At 42.3% G+C, this 16,999-nt stretch overlaps 1 protein-coding gene across 3 annotated transcripts in view; it reads right to left on the bottom strand.

Annotated features, from left to right (window-relative positions):
• Positions 1 to 1,018: 1,018 nt before the first annotated feature.
• The window catches only part of LOC102943174 (urea transporter 2), a 390,889-nt gene continuing 374,908 nt past the window's right edge, over positions 1,019 to 16,999 (bottom strand). For 2 of the 3 annotated variants that reach the window (XM_043547345.1, XM_007055176.4), the window contains 8 exons: positions 15,954 to 16,121; positions 13,924 to 14,113; positions 12,619 to 12,747; positions 9,578 to 9,770; positions 5,711 to 5,858; positions 4,195 to 4,329; positions 3,989 to 4,038; positions 1,019 to 2,638 (listed from right to left, as the gene is read on the bottom strand). In XM_043547345.1, the coding sequence (XP_043403280.1) occupies positions 2,462 to 2,638; positions 3,989 to 4,038; positions 4,195 to 4,329; positions 5,711 to 5,858; positions 9,578 to 9,770; positions 12,619 to 12,747; positions 13,924 to 14,113; positions 15,954 to 16,119 (1,188 nt within the window). In that variant the 5' untranslated portion in view covers positions 16,120 to 16,121 and the 3' untranslated portion in view covers positions 1,019 to 2,461. The remainder of the gene's footprint in view (positions 2,639 to 3,988; positions 4,039 to 4,194; positions 4,330 to 5,710; positions 5,859 to 9,577; positions 9,771 to 12,618; positions 12,748 to 13,923; positions 14,114 to 15,953; positions 16,122 to 16,999) is intronic. The other variant, XM_043547346.1, reaches the window with a different exon arrangement.

The following is a 16,999-nucleotide window of genomic DNA, read 5'->3' as shown; positions in this document are numbered from 1 at the left end:
GGCAATTAATATTATTTGCATTGTGATATCCCATAATAGCCCATTTAGTTTTGATAGGCCCTCTGGATGGACAGGAGATGATCCCTGCTGACTGGGTTCACAGTTTCACAGCAAACTTTTTACAGTTATAAAGCCAAACTTAAATATTATCTTATAGCTCATGATAAAGATATTATAAAGGAGATTAATGCCTGCAGCAACTTACAAGCATTTCAAAAAGTCTAAACACTAAACACATTGTTACCAGTCCAATACTCATCTGAACCATACTAACACACAGGTGAAACAGACTAGTTTCCTGCAGTGATTTAGTCAGTGCTCGGCTGAGGCCTACAGCCGTGGCAAGAGCAGGCACCAGGTCCGCCGGCGTCACGGTGGCACTCTGCCAGCTGAGTTGGTACTGAAACAGCTTAGTATTAGTACTGTGCTGTGGAGGTTCTGCCTTGCAGGTGAGACAAACGAGAAGTCTGGACCTTTTACAAACATTAAAGAGCCCGTGCAATTATTGCCATGTGAACCCTTGTGTGCTGGCTAAGTTTTCAGTTTGGGTAATTACGAGGGGATATCAGCTAGGGGGAATGTCATGTCAGTGGGAGGTATGTCAGGTTGTGTCTGCTCCACTATGTTTCAGTTTGTCTTTGGCCAAGTATGGCAGAAGAGTTTTGATTAACACTGTCAGAAACCTTCTGGGATTTTTCTTCTTTTGCCTTGTCTTCAAGGATGTTTGGAGATGTACGAGATCATCTCATTCTCTGCTTCTTCATTTCACTTAAGCCTTATGTTCCTTCAGTTTTTAGGTGAAGCTTTATCTTGTAGGATCTGATTTTAGTACTTAAGCCCACTTGCGTCTATGTTTATGCTTGGCACAAAGGCTTTTTTTAGCCAAGAGAGGGCAAAGCAGGTGCAAAATGCTGCCGTTCTGTTTTGGTAGAGTTCTTGACAAGAGCTGGGAGGGGAATGGTTTTCCTATCCTGTGAACATTTTCAGGATAATGAAAAATGTCCCTTCATGAATCAGAACAAAAAGCTGAAATCTCAAAATTTCATTAACTGAGAATCCCTTCCCCCCCCGCAAATATTTTTGGTCACGTGAAACATTTTTTCATAATTTCAAAACATTTTTATTTTGACCGTTAAAAATTTTTTTTTTACTACGATCAGTGTGCATTTTGAAATATAGAGTCACTTTGAACCAGAACATTGGAATTCTTTACAATGTTGAAACAAAACATTCTGACAGTTTCAGAACTTCTCAAAATTTTTGAGTTGAAAAATGTATCGAAACAGACCCCTTTTCTGCAACAAGTTTTGGTTCTGATGAATTGGCTTTTTCCGACAAAAAATGTTGTGTTGAAAAATTCCCGACCAGTTCTTTTCTCCACTCATTTTGGACTCACGTAAATAACCACCCTAAGGGGCAATGCAACAGAGAGCCAGGCCCAGAGAATGTCCCACAACTGGCACTAAGTCCAGTGCTTCATCTGGATAAATAGGGTGTGGACCAATCCAATGCGAATATTTGACTTGGCTATTTGTTCATTACCTCTGCTTTAGAGGGGTTGTCCTGATAGGACAATGAAGAGAAAAGATATAACAGTAACTGCATTTGTCCCAGTCTTCCTCCAAGTCCCCATTCTTCCTTCTGCTGCTCCCAGCTGGATGAATGGTATAACATAGGTAAGATGGACACACTCTTTTGTGTTTTTCGTTGGGGATTGTTATTTTTCTGTTTGTATGATGGAGAAGATGGTGTTAATGGCCAAACACAATTATAAGTAAGTCATTTCCCTAGTCTGATGATAGAGGGAAAATATGAATATCTTAATTGCAATGTAAAATAAGGAAAAGACAGCAGACTACAGAGAAAGATGATGAATTCAATAAGTATTTTAACAATTTATACTATGGATTTAATTATGGGATTTGGGGGCTTAGACAAGATTTATGTGATCCCAAAAGAGAAAATCAGTCAGTCTATCTGTTGCATTACTAACATACTACTTCTTGATTTTAACCACTGATCATTACAAGGTTCTTCTCATAGTATTATTGTTATATTATGGCAGCATCCAAAAATCCTAGTCTGGTTTGGGTCCTTATTGTGCTACCATGCAAATGTAAAATAAAAGTCAACTCCTACAATATTAATAATAATAATAATAATAATAATAATAATAATAATAATAATAATTTGTTTCAAATTAGTATCATATACATCTGTAAGACACCCATTATGTTACCTGAATGAATTTTATGAAGCTTAGATCATGAACAAACATTTCCTCCAAAATATGATATATATAAACTCAGCCCTCATAGAACAACACATAGTTGCTGAAGACATGAATTGCTGACACGTGTGTGTGTTTGACAGATAGTACTGAAACTTCTAATTCATGTGCTTTTGAGATCAATATGTGCAGCTACATTGGGGATCACAAATTGTCTTCCATTTGTATTGGCTAATCACCGGTGGGTTTCTGCTCTCTTCTTTTCATTCTCAGGTAGTAGACTCGGTTGGCTTCTGGATAAGTGACTTTGCAGAGTGGCAGCTTGTAGATTGCGGAGTTATTTGTAGTTAGTAGCAAAAAGAGAAGTGCTGAGAAGCAGAAAGGCCAGGTGCAGGCTGGTAATCCAATCTGGGTGGGGGAAAAAGAATGTGTTGACAGAATTTTATATCACATTTTTATTATTCCCTTTGCTTAACTCGCCAGCTTTAAGTCAGAAGCCTGAGAAGAATGTACTTTCTCAAAGAACAGTTTTGACGATTATGATGCACTTTCCTCATCTCTCCTCCCCGATATTCCCCCCAAACACACTCATATCCCTACCCCTTGCTGGCAACACAGATAGCAATGCAAAGCCGGCAAGGTTACAAGGGAAAAAAGGGAGCAAGTTCCATTGGGACCCTAAAAGTCTAAAATTAAATTGGTGCAAAAATGTATCTGACCAAGATTACTCTTGGGTTCTTAAAAAGAAAAGGAGTACTTGTGGCACCTTAGAGACTAACCAATTTATTTGAGCATAAGCTTTCGTGAGCTACAGCTCACTTCATCGGATGCATGAAGCTGTAGCTCATGAAAGCTTATGCTCAAATAAATTGGTTAGTCTCTAAGGTGCCACAAGTACTCCTTTTCTTTTTGCGAATACAGACTAACACGGCTGTTACTCTGAAATCTTGGGTTCTTGTGACTCTCCAACTGCATTCTTCTAAAAATGAGGACACCAGGTCCAATCATCCTTTTCCTGATGCATCCTTAATTCAGGTGTATGTAACAGAGGCATCCTATTTATACAGGTTTTCTTCTCTAAACCACTCTAGATACAATGTGTTAACAAAGAAATCAGATGGGTACATTTTAATATGTGTATATGAAATTGCTGTCTTTAAACATTCATGTATTTAAAGCTACCAAACCTATTGTCTTCAAACTTGGCTTTAGTTTTGATCCCCCAAGTGAGATCTAAAAAACAAGCACAGTTTGATGGTTCTAGTTTCAACTATTTTTGAGTTATATTGGCATACATTTTATATTTTTACCATCTGAGAAAAGATATTCTTTCTCCACATTAACAATCCCCAAAAATGGCTGCAACAAACTTTAAACAAAAAATGATTGGATTGAGACAAAGCAAGGAAAAATGGGGAACAAATAAAGAAAATACCAGCCAAAAGGAGTTTGTCTGGGAAAGTTATGGGCAACTGAAAAGGGAAGGGTAGAAAAAAGTTGTATCTCATTCCAGAAATGGTTGTTGGAATTCAACTATATACACAAGTACACACAGAGGATAGCGTGGTTTGAAGTTCTCTGAACTCTTACTCTCAGCAGTAGCATCTATAATCTCACAATATACCAGATAGAATCTATACAATAAACCCCACTGGAGTGCAGAATTCTTACTCCATTGCTGTCAAAACTGTCATTGCTGTAATACAAAATTTTCTATGTTCTGATATTATGACAAAGCCAAAATACATATAAACTTACCACAGACAGGATATTAGCAAGGGCTGCTCCAGCATAGGCACAAAATAATGCTGTGAAAAGGACAAAGGCACTATGAAGACTATACAAGACCAGTGGATGCGCACGCTTTTGCCAGCACGGCCACAACTGACACTAAATCTGCAGAATTCCCACTGCTATTTTGCATGCTTTGGATTTCTGCTTTCCACATCCTGTAGGATACATACCACAGGCAAGTGCCAGGAAGTGTGTCTGCCAGGTAAGAGCATAGAACATGCCTCCGATTGCAATGCAAGCAAGCACACAGTTGTAACTCCCCAAGCCAAAGTAGACCCTGTCAAATGGTGTTGCAATGGTCAGCGCTGTAAGGCAAAAGACACAGTTTATGATATCTAGCTATTGCCAAGTTTTAGATATCAGATATTATTCTTCACAAATTCCTTGGCATCAACACAGAATTATTTTCCCATTACATCTGCACTAAAAGATAACTGTGTTCTCAGTCACACCATTGCTAATATGGAGGAAATAGGCTGAAGTCAATGGCTATACTTATTCCATATTTATGATGATGTAATAAAGCCCAGAATTTGGACCAGTCCTAAAGTTCTCACTCAGGCAAAACTCCTTCTAAGCTCAATGGGTGTTCTGGCTCAAGAAAATTAACCAGTCCTGGCACAATAGTAGCCCAGGCAGCAGCAGGGAAGTAAGCTGATCTCCCATGGTCCCAAGCTGCCAGGGATGCTGGGACCCAGTCAGTCTCCACCTCTGTGGGCTTTAACCAGCAGGACAGTAACTCAGGGTCTTTTCCTGGGCTGGCCTTACAAGAGCTCATTGGAGATTTCTCACTGGACTCAGCATCACCAGCAAACAGGGAAGCACAACCTCCGGAGACCAGGCCACCCTGAGACATTACCAGCTCTGATAACTTGAATTTGGATGCTCATATCACCACTTGTTTGGACTAATCCATTTCCCACTGTGACTCCTCTATTCACTTTCTTGTTTATGATTCCCCTTTTCCAACCCCTTCCTCTCCTCACCTTCCCCTGTAGGAAAACCTGCTGAATCATTTGGATTAAATACTAGACCTATGCAAAACGTAGCAACCATCCCAAACCAGATGAAATATGGAAAGAAAATGGCCTGAGTCTTCTGCAAAACACTTATGGGTCCAAAGCACAACACAAAACTTACTGCCATCTCTGGATGGGCACAAATTTTCCAAGATGGGCATAGTGGATGAGTCTTGGTTTCATAACATAACTAGTGATGACTAGTCATAGAGCTACAGCAGGTCTCCTTGGTAGAACACAAAAACTTGCAATGAACAGAGCTTTTTCAGAACTCTACTCTTTTCTTCCGAGTTTTGCCTTCACCATATTGGGTTTGAATAAAACCCAAAATTGAGATCCAAGCTCAAGGATTTGACTGCAAATCAAAACCATGTCCAGACCCATGAAAGCAGAAGCCACAAAGTGTTGGACAGAACTATGTAATAACTGCAGTCAAGGTACTGGTAAATGTTATAAATTACAAAAATAACCTTGAAAAAAGAAAAGGAGTACTTGTGGCACCTTAGAGACTAACCAATTTATTTGAGCATAAGCTTTCGTTATGCTCAAATAAATTGGTTAGTCTCTAAGGTGCCACAAGTACTCCTTTTCTTTTTGCGAATACAGACTAACACGGCTGTTACTCTGAAGAAAATAACCTTGGTAAGTCATGGTCATTGGTAAGTACCTGCCAGCATCCCCACTGCTGATCCGATTGCAGCATGCAAGCAAATGAGTGGAGAGGAGATGAGTAAAGCAACCAGGAAGATGCCACCAGTCCAGGGATTATCACAGCCGTACACCTGACCAATGCCAACTGGAATGGATTGTAGCAGCTGCGACATTGGTTTGAAAAGGACACATTATTATAATCAAGGCAAAATGGCAATTATTTCAGTGTCTGTTTGTTAGAAAACACGGGGTCAAAGTGTCAAACTGTGGCATTAAAACACAAACAGGGGACACTTCACCCTAGAAAAGAGGATAAGGTGTTTCAGGCAGTACTAAGTAGCAGCTGCCCTTAGTAATTTTAAAAATAAAATAAAATGAAAACAGACTTTTTCAACTATTATATGATATCCTATTATGACATTTCATTAGTAGTAGTGCATGCTACATGTTGTGAAGTAATGTACAAATAATATAAAAATAGAAAAATTAAATAAAATCTGAAATGAAATTTTGGAACAATCCCCCAAACAAGAATGTTCAGAAATGAATTTCTTCATTTTTAAATAGCTTTTTTCCCTCTGGGAACGTTCATCAAAAATCAAAAACATTTTTCTAAGTGTTTTTATTTAGATGAAAATGGCAGTTTTTGTTGAAAAGATATGCTGACAAATATTTTCCAACCAGCTGTAGTGGACATATTCTCCAAACCAGTGATAACGTACCCCATGGTCTAGTCATCAGGAACTGTGACGCAGTTCCCTGGGACGATTCTTTCTGCAAGCTAGTCCCACTCCTTGTGCATGGAAAAAGACCAGTTCTTGAGGAGTATCCCTATAAACATGCAGGCCACACCAACTGACCAGTCTTCCTTGCCTCAGAATGCCTCCCTATAGCTCATAACCATGGATAGCCTACAGCCTGGAATCTCTTTCATTTTAAGGAACAACCAGAATCGTCACAGATAATTTTCAATGCATGCTCCTGTGGTGGAATGTACCCCTGTATTCACATCCTATACAGCTTTGTAATAATATCTGTACAAAATATGCCTTGTGAGGTATCATTTGAAAATGAATAACTTGCTGGTCAATAATATCATGGTGAAATGTGTGTAGCAACGTTATATGTAAAGTTATTAACATTAGCTGAACTCATGACTGAAATGGGTTTGAACAGGTTTACCAGACAAGCTGGGGAGTGGAAAAACCTGTTTCTCAAAGACAAAGGGCAAGTTCATTCCGCTACTCAGGTGTCTTCAAAGTTGATAGGCAATCCCATGTTAAGTGACCATTCTTTGGCAAGGAAAGGGGGGCAAGAACAAAGAGATTTGCATCTTAGCAAACAACAGCATGGAATCCCTTTCACCTCCATACTCTTTGACTCCAACCTCAGAGTGGGAATGAGCTTTACCTAGAGGGAAGCCCCAGGAAAATGCATCTCAAAGGGTGACTGACCAATAAAAGTGATGGGAAAAACCATCTCCAGTTATCTCTCCCTATACATCTCTCTCCTTTTGACCTAAGAAGAGAAAAGACACTGATGCTGGACTTTGGGAGCAGATGCTAGCCAATATTACTGGAAACATGTGGTATGAGATCTCACCTTGAACCAAGTCTTGTTTGTTAAGTTTAGTGCTAGGAAGTGTTTTATCTTTATTTCTCATCACCATTTCTGACTTTAGTGCCTTATATTTGTCCTTATGTAAAACCTATCTCCTTGTAGTTAAATAAATGCGTTTTATTCTTCAATTAAAACCAATCCAGTGCTGTGAATTATTTGGGTAACTTCATTTATGGTAGCGGACTGTTGTATATTGATCCCCTTAGAGGGGGCTACAGAGGTAATATGTCTGGACTGTCCAGGAGATAGCTAGACAGTATAGAACACATGTTTTGGGAGGAAATCCAGGACTGTGAGTGTGCTGGGGGTCATCCGGCAAGTGGTAACCAAGGATGGTGAAAGCCAGTGTGTGACTGATGTGTGGCTGGCAGGCTGAAGCAATACACAGACACTCAGGGTGTAACCTGCATGCTGGCAGGCTGTTTGGGAGGGGCTCAGCTGGGAGCGAGAGCAGCAAAGCATGGTGAGGCACCTGAGTTTGCAGGGCAGGGGTGACACAGCCTCTCACTGGTCTGGATTGCACCCCAGAATATCATAGCTCCTTCTACAGAATGTGGGTTTCCTCCCAGGTATGTATGTTTGGTGTCCTTCTAGAATCTGGAGCATGGTGCTAGATACTGTAATAATTCCTCAGACTTTTAATTAAATAAAACCGGCAAATTTGAAAAAAAAAATGGAAAAAATACCCAGAGTTTCATCACGCATCTACTGAGTCAGCATAGCTTTACTAACTCCCCCTAATATCTTCTGGAATCCTGGATCACAAATACACCCTGCACAGAGAAAGCCAGGGAGCATTCTTACCTGTGACTCCGAACACTAAAAGCAGACACATGCAAGAAGTGAAGGATACATGCCTGCCGATGGGAGGGGAGGGCAAAGGGCGGCTACTGCCAAGGGGCCTGGGCGATTTAAAAGGGCTCAAGGAGCCCCGGCCGCTGCTACCATGGCAGCGGGGCAGCCGGGTGTCCCCATTCCCTTTAAAATCACCTGGGTGGGCCGTGTGGTGGTGACTGCTCCGTGCCCCGTGCTTTGGGGTGTCCTGCGGGCCGGCGCGATTGGCCAACACGGTTGGTCCCAGAAGTGATGGGTCAGTCCCGGAAGTGACGGATTTGTCATTTCCGCCCCAGGCCCCGCACCCCCCCTAGGGATGGCCCTGGGGCCTGGAATTGCTGTTTGTGGGCCTGGAGGGATAGATGTAAAATCCTTTTCATTTAATAAGCAGAAGGCCCATGAATTTCTGAGTCTAAACCATGAAGAATGGCAAATAATGAGAGTGTTGATTCACCTTAATATAAATCAACTCAAAATTCAATCTGGTTTACTCCCCTTCAATTTGAGTCTGTAACCCCCTAGAATTGCTGCCTAGAACATTATGGCATTTACACTAAGGCCCCTTTATGCCACTTTGACAGTGGAAATTTAGTTTACTCCCAACTTTTCCATCCCTTTACATGGCCAGAGTGGTATAAAGGTGCCTGAGTGTTAATGCGTTTCAGGTTCTTTGTTTGTGATCATGTTTTTTCTCTCTTTTCTTTGGTTGTTCAATGACTTTTAGTTCAGAAGGGAAAATCATCAGCATCTAGTCTGACCTCCTGCACAATGCAGGCCACATAACCTCGCCCACCCAGTCCTGTAACAGGCCCCTAACCTCTGGCTGAGTTACTGAAGTCCTCAAATCATGGTTTAAAGACTTCAAGTTACAAAGAATCCACCATTTGCTCTAATTTAAACCTGCAAGTGACCCATGCCCCAGACTGCAGAGGAAGGGAAAAAACCTCTCAGAGTCTCTGCCAAACTGACTCAGGGAAAAATTCCTTCCCGACCCCAGATATAGGGGTCAGCTTCTGGTGAAAGGTGTTCGACTGACAGTGTCTATTCAACCACAGGACAAGCACAGTTGAAGTGCAAGTTTTCCCCAAGCTGTCCCCGCAACTTGCCTTAGGTCTGGTCATGTGAGGCCCACCTCTAAGTAGAGGGAGTAGTTCAAAGTCCGTGGTCAGTCTGAATCCTTAGTCTTTCCCCTGAAACCACCAAAATTGGGGATCATGCCATTTTGGTGGAGTTTTTTGTGAAGTGGCTAATCCTCTTTTAAGAAGTGGGCAGAGATGACCGATTCATTTCATAGGAGTTGTTGGATGCTCAGGAGGTTCAGATGTTGTTAACCTGGGCTGTATTTGAGCCTGTTACCTAGAGGCAAGAGCCCTCCTATTTATCTTTTGCAAGGGTGTGGAATATTTCTCCTTTCTTTAGTGGACCTTACCAGTGGCGCTTTGATTTCAGACCAGGTGATATTGGGCACTGATGTTACAGGCTGAATGAGCGCTGTAGGGAAGAAGAGGTTGTAGTGCCCAGTGGCGGCCAAGTAAAGAGACACAGCAATATTGAAAGGCAGGGTGAGAACAGGAAGGTCCCATTTCCTGAAGACTGAACCTAAAGCACTGGAAAGAACGGGGCTGAAAAGAGAAGAATAAAAAGAAACAGTTACAGCTTGTTTATCTCAGCTGGAATGGTGAAAAATATCCCCACCATTTCAGTCCGAAATCCCAGTGAAACTCAGAAAACTCTAATCTCCTTAGGAGACTCCAATCAGTGATTCTCTCACGTCACTTTAACCGACATGAGATAAGCACTCACAGAATGCTACCTAGCACCATCTTAAGGCATGAGCCCCAAATGAGCACCTGTAACCAATGAGAATTGATGTTGCTCAGCACCACTTCAATCAGGCCGCATTAATTTGTAAAGTATTATTTGAAGTCCAAGTTTCCTTTTTATAAAAAAGATAAATAAATTAGCTTTATTCCTGGCATGTAAAGCAGTGGTGAATGAGCCACAAAATATTAGAAGATCCATCACTAAGAAGCACCCAAAAGACTGGATGCTTAATATAACCTTGTCCAAACCTCTTGGCTCAGGAAATTGGGCAACAGATCTCACAAGAACAGGATTTCTTGGGAGATTTCCAGACCTCCTGGTTTCCAGTCTAGATGAATATATCATAGAAACAGTCTTTCTGGTGGCATATTGATAATTCATCTCCCAGACCGGACTGGAATCAATAAATCTAAAAGCATGTGGAAAGTCTAGGCCAGTCAGATACCCCACTGATGGAAATGAGTGTGTCTCTATTGGCTTCAGAGCTATGCCAATTTATACCAGCTGAGGACTGAGCACAGTCAACTTCTGCTCTCAGTTACACCTGTGCAAATCCACTGAAGTTAGCAGAGAGCTCAGCGTAGCCCGTATTTTAAAAAAGAGTTAACAGGTGAGTTTGGGTGTTAGAGGGATTTTCAGTTGGTGCTGATTTTAACCAAAAACATTTGGCATTTCTAATGCAATATCCTATGTCCCCTTTTGTGGCTATGATCAACAGGAAAACTGTGTAATAATCCTTATTTAATCTCAGATCAAGGCGTTTCTCTTAAAAGGATTTCAGTTATCAGAGCAATGTGCAGAAGACTCCTTTGCGAGAACGAGTAGAAAAAGAGGTCAGCGCTTCTGTGAATCCCCCTCACCGCCATTTTCTTTGTTGAAATGCCACATTTCTAATGTTTCTCCATAGCTCTATAACGGATTGAAAAGTAGGACAGCGTTTTCACAGAACATGTTGCTCTTTTGTAAACTGAACTTCAAAGTTTTGACAAAAATGTCGCTGAAATGTCAAGTTTTAAAATCTTTCAAATAGCTCTGTGGCAGACACAGCAACCCAGTAGCTTTGGGGACCTTTGTATTACATTTATGAATGGCTTCTGTTCCATTGTATGGGTCTGGGAGGCAGGGGGGAAAGGGTTACCACGGCTCCTCCAGAAACTAAACGCGGTGGGGGAAGATTAAGGTGGGTCGCTGAAACAGTAAACAACTCCAGGGGCACAGGCGCCGGCTTCCTCCAGGCGTGCTCAACCCCCTGCTGAGCCCCAGACCCCTCCCCCCACCTGCCTACTTCCCCCAAGCCCCTACCCCTGCCCTGCCTCGCCTCGTCCTGCTCTTAACCCTTGGATGGGGAGGTGGTAGGAAGGCAGCAGGGGTGATGAAGGGAGCGGTAAGCCCAGGGGAGGCAGTGGGTGCCAGGGGCAATAACTGGGGTGGTGAGCCCAGGGATGGAGCCCTGAGACTGGGGAATGGAGCGCGCCACTGCTCAGCCCATGGCCGGAGCCCAGCGCCGCGCAGCCGGAGACTTCTGCCCGCCACCCCAGGGCTGAAGCTCGAAGCCTGAGTCCCACCATCCCCAGGAAGGTGGGGAACTCAGTCTGGTTGTCTGCTCCTCCAGTGTTTGTTGCTCCAGAGGGGGGCAGGGTCCAACTCCTCCTTGTGGCTCAGGGGAGGGGGCGCTGCTTTGTACCCTCCCCCACAATCACTGCCCAGGAGGCTGTGTGGCCACAAGAAAAGCCTCTGGTGGCCGCTTGCAGCCATGGTGGCCGCATTTAAGAAACGCTACAACATTCTGCAAAATGTTCTGGGTTTCAGGAGATTGGTACAATGAGACCTTCATTTATGAAGTCTATAGAAATAAAATTGTAAGATGAGTACAAGGCAACACAGATTTACGTCTTATTAAGACAAGCCATTAAAAATGCAAAACTTGAATTAATTTTGATTAAAACATTTATATTAAAATTGATTCTGTAACATGATTAAAAGCCACAATTAAAAGCTAAATTTAATTTTAAAGAATACATTGCTTGGAATCAAGTGTACTTACATGGGTTAATTTTGTAGAGTATTAGTTAAAGACCGAAGAAAGGCAGGATCAAATTCAGTCCTGTGCAGATCCACTGGGTCAGATTTAGTGATGCAAGTGAGCATAGTTTTACTGGTGGGTATGATTATACCAGCAGTGAATTTGATCCACTGACCTCATGCATTTGCACAGGTTGTAAGTTGGGGAAGCATTTTGCCCATTTGCTATAATCAATTGTATAGGTTTACTAAAAACCATTTAAATTCCAGGGCAAAGGATGCCAAAGCTCACCACAAGCTATGCACATACAGGAATGACTCCTCAAACAAACAAACAAACAAACAAACAAACAAACAAACAAACAAAGTGCATCCGCCTCTGAGGTGCAATGCAGAAGCTGTTTAACAGCCCATAGCAAAATGGCACAGTTTAGGACAGAAAGTGGTGAATATCAGAACTGAAACTGTAGGGTAGGATTTAACAGAAAGAATCTGAAACTAAGTGCTTGAAGTGTTTGCAAAACTCCTGTTAGTATCAATAAGTGTTCATTGAGAGTCATATAGGAAAAGAAGAACTAGAAATGTTTACCTTGGTCTACAGAAAATAAAACCAGTGTGACTTACCAGGCCATGGATGTAACAACAACTGGCAGTAGAAGCCACCAGTAATAGTCTTCTTTGTCAGAGAACACAGCCATGAGCAGTCCCACCAGGACCCCATTGTAGCCGAACAGTCCTGCTGCTATGGCCGATCTGTGGGAGAAAGACAATTGACTTGAAACGGTTACTAGAAAGCAATTGGCCCTAAAGGCCCTGTATACACCAGAGCCGCATCCCAGTGAATCACTCTTTCTTGCACTGAAATGCAATTTCCAGAAGTCCTACATCTGGCAAAGTGACAACATTGAGCTGATGAACAATGTGACCATTCACACAAGTAAGTAGCTGGGGTTAGCACAATTGGTGCCATAGCAATGGTGTTGCTTGGTACCCCATGTTCAGAGGGCAGCTGAAAGTTTGTGGGTTACCCAGCACATTTCTAATAACCCACAGACACTGCATTGTAACAGCAACAGAAAATCTGAATGTAAAAGAAATCTATTCTAGATTGCACGTAACCAGAAAGCTACTCCTCCTTGCTCACTAAACTACTTGAGGCCCCAAACCACAGTCACGTTCCTCATTGATTATTTTACCTGAATATTGGGGCCACAATTCTTCCCTCATGCAACTGCAACCAAAACCTGTGGAGAGAAAGGCTGGTCCAGTTGCTCAGGTGCTGGACCGAGACTGGAGAGACCCAGGTTTTATCCCGTTTTACCCCAAACTTCCTGTGTGAGCTCAGGCAAATCACTTAGTGTCTCTGTGCCTCAGTTCCCTTTCTGTAAAAATGGCATAATGGCACTGCCCTACCTCAGGCAGGTGTTGTGAGGATAAATACATTAAAGACTGTGATGTGCTCAGGTACAATAGCTGAGGGGAGCACTTGACTGCCCAGATAAAATACCTATAACTGCTCAAATAACACGTCCATCCACTAGCTCTCAAACTGCTTTTATATACTTAACCTCACAACCCTATCATGATGTTTGTTATCAGCTCCATTTACCAGACAAGAGAATGGAGATGCAAAGGGTAAGTGACTTGCCACATAGCAAGACAGTGACAGAGCCAGGATTAGAACCTGAGGTGTTTTATAGTGCTTTTAGCATACTAGACTGTACCTTTCCTAGATCAGAGATTATAGGCCATTCAGTGCAATAACCGTGGTTTATGTAATGCGAGCAAAGGTTTTAACTCACTGTTCAGCATCACCAAAGAATGGATCTGCTCAAACCTGGGCCTTACACACCACTAATGGGTAGCACAATATTTTAAAGTTCAGTTGCCAATTTATTTAAAAATTCCAAATGCAAAGGCCAAACCTACCTGTCCTGGCTCAGAATAAGTGCCGTTAATGTTGAGACAACAGTTCCTGAACAGCCTGTGAGTGTCCACCAAGGATTCTGGATCAACAGACCGGCTAGAATAAGGAGCCCACTGAGTGGGTTGTTGACAAACATCACCTGGGATATTCCCCGTAGGACCCAGTCAATAAACTGAACAACTAGAGGTTTATCTGAAAGAAATCAAATAAAAATTCTGGGAATAAGACATCATTCCAGCGTGGCTTTCTTGAAACACACTTAGCTTTGCAGTGTCTGCCTCCATTCTGTTGCCATCAATGTATCAACAAGACTGTAAAACTTGTCTCTGATTTATTGGTGCCTGGACATATTTTACATCTGGCACATGAAAAAGCTAACTGAGATGTATTGCAGTTGGTAGAGTTCACCACTATCTAGCACTTGGCCAGATTACTAAAGAAGAGTTTATGAAAGTCACAACTAGTCTTTCTTGCAGGGCAGCCAGCATAAGGATTCCACTATAAATTTAATGAGAAAACTAAACTACCGCTGTGTGTAACTCTGCTGCTGAATGGGCTTTAGGCAAGGCTGAAAACAGTGTGTAGATGGACGAGGAAATGTCAGGGAACAGCCCTTTTACCATAGAAAAAATGCAGACACAGAATGCTGAGGTGCAGGTTTCATAGGACAGATCGTTAAAGGTATTTAGGCACTTAAAGAACGGATGCCTAGCGGGAGTTTCCAGGAGTGTCTAAGCATCTACCTCCCATTGAAATCAATGGAAGTTAGGCACCTAGATACTGCTGAAAACCCCACTATCCCATAACATGTCATTAGGTGCCTAAATATTATTAAAAATTTGCCCCTTCATGGCAAGACATAAGTACATCAGCACAAGCAGTACTGAACTAAATCTTTGTTGCTGACACTTCTGTCCAACTACAAGTTGGCCCACACAATCCTTCAGTTCCACATTTTTAGAATAAGAAGCCCGAGGGCCAAACACAATGATATTTACACTGCTCTGTGCAAGTGTGCAAGGAGCTCACAGAAAATGCCAACTCAATGTTTATGCAACTGCAGTGACTATTGTACGAAGAGGGTGAGATTAGTTAATTTATCTTATCCTTTTATCTAAAACCAAACCATTGAAAAAATGCCACAAAGCCTTCAAGTTGTTCATGCATCTACTATATGCAACTTCATATTCCTATTAATGCTACCCTTGATGTCTACTTCTGTCCTCCATGGTATTCTATACCCACTGGTTGTGTTTTGTCCCTATATGGACAGTAAGCTACTTGAGACAGGGGCTGCTTTTTATTTTACGTTTGTGTAACCACCACACCTCCTGGGTGTGGTGTTCTGTCCCATCTAGTGGCACCAAGACCACTTAGAGAGAGAGAGAATGAGTCTGCTTAACAGCCAGTTGGCTTTTAGCTCATGCTGTAGGGGCTCATGCACTAAGCTCCAGAGGTCCCCGGTTTGATCCAGGCCACCAGCGACCAGGGTCTGTCGGCGTTACATTTGCACAGCACTCATCACGATTATTATTGTTTATTAATAACTGGTATTGCAGTAGCAAATAGAAGCTCCCAGTTCGGAATCAGGGCCCCATTGTTCTAGGTGCTGTAGCCACTCGTTAACATGAAAAGACAGTCCCTGTTTCAAAGAGCTTACAATCTAAATTGGTTTCCCAATCCTGATGAGTGCTTCTTATAATAACAGTAATAACACATGGCTGTTTAGGTGTCTAAATGGCCTTTTGCATGTGCAAATGCCCAATATGTGTGGACAGTCATGGTAATGGCAAGATGATACATTAAACTTTCCTTTCTGAAAATTAAGTGGCTTAGCCAAAAAAAATGTACACCCCAAACTCTGGACACGCTAGTGTTTGCATATGCAAACAGCCTCCAAGTACACAAATCAGGGAGTTAGATGGATTAATGCCCAATATACGCACCCAGAAAATGTTAACATTGCTGTTGGTGTAATGAGTTAGTTGTTATTTATTACCCATGGTGCTTTTCAGATAATCAAAGGCTGTACCTTTCAGCCAGTCTCCACACGCTTTCATTTCTCCTGTTAGATATCCAAGGGTTTTGCAGATTCTTCTTTTGCCACTTTCCACTGGTCTCTGGTCTCTTGTGCTCTTTTCATTGTACATCTTCCTTTCTCCATTATTATCGGTTCTAACAACCTCACTGTCTTCCATATCTTAAGGAATCAAGGAAAGGGAACAATGGATCACAACTCTCAAACTGGTCTCAGATGTTATTTGCTTTCAATCTCCTAACTTGTGCACCAGCAAATTTCTTCTGTACTTAGGGAAAGACTGTGATACTCTTTTTGATAACGAGTAGTGACTTACCCCTTCAGAAACCCCACTGAAGTCAATGAGACCACTCGTGGAGTAAGGTGCTACCCAACATGAATATGGGTGTGGCAATCTGGCCCTTAAAGAAGGGAAGGGACAGACTGGCTGGATGAATTCATGTTCCTTGGTAGATGGGCACATACATCACTTACTGTGATGCCTGGACCTTAAAGAGTTGGGAGGTTTGGTCCAGAACAATCCCTTGAGATGTTTAAATGTGATTGAAATGTTGAGTTCTTTTTGCTCCACTTCCTCCTTGCTAATGCACCCTGCATCCCACCTTTGCACCCCAAGTCAATCCTTTCCTTCCCTTCACTCTCAGTTCTCTCCACTTATCATTGGTAATGATTTTCAGTAAGTTCTCAGGCACGGCAATGCCTCTGCATGTGTAACCCACTGACAGGGGTGTGCTACAGGCACCCCTCTGTGCGTGATCCACAGAGATTTAGAGTCTGTTCCAGCCCCAGCTAAAGATCTTTAGCTCAAGTTGCAGCAGCTCCTGCATTTAGCTCTGGAAGTCCCCAGTGTATCACCTAATGTGATGGCTGTCACACTAGTTTAAATGCTCATGTGTAGAATGATTCCCTTTAGAGACAGGAGCTCCAGAATGTGGTGACTCCCTTCCCAGGGAGCTGGCTCATTAGAAGTGGTCACACCTGATGCGCTCCAGAGAGGGATTTCATCAAGATATAAAGGCTTGCTGCAGGTTGGTAAGAGA

The sequence above is a fragment of the Chelonia mydas genome, chromosome 5 (assembly GCF_015237465.2).
Source record: "Chelonia mydas isolate rCheMyd1 chromosome 5, rCheMyd1.pri.v2, whole genome shotgun sequence".
Taxonomy (NCBI): domain Eukaryota; kingdom Metazoa; phylum Chordata; order Testudines; family Cheloniidae; genus Chelonia; species Chelonia mydas.
Note: the sequence above shows the minus strand (reverse complement) of the source record. Positions and strands in the feature narration are given on the sequence as shown.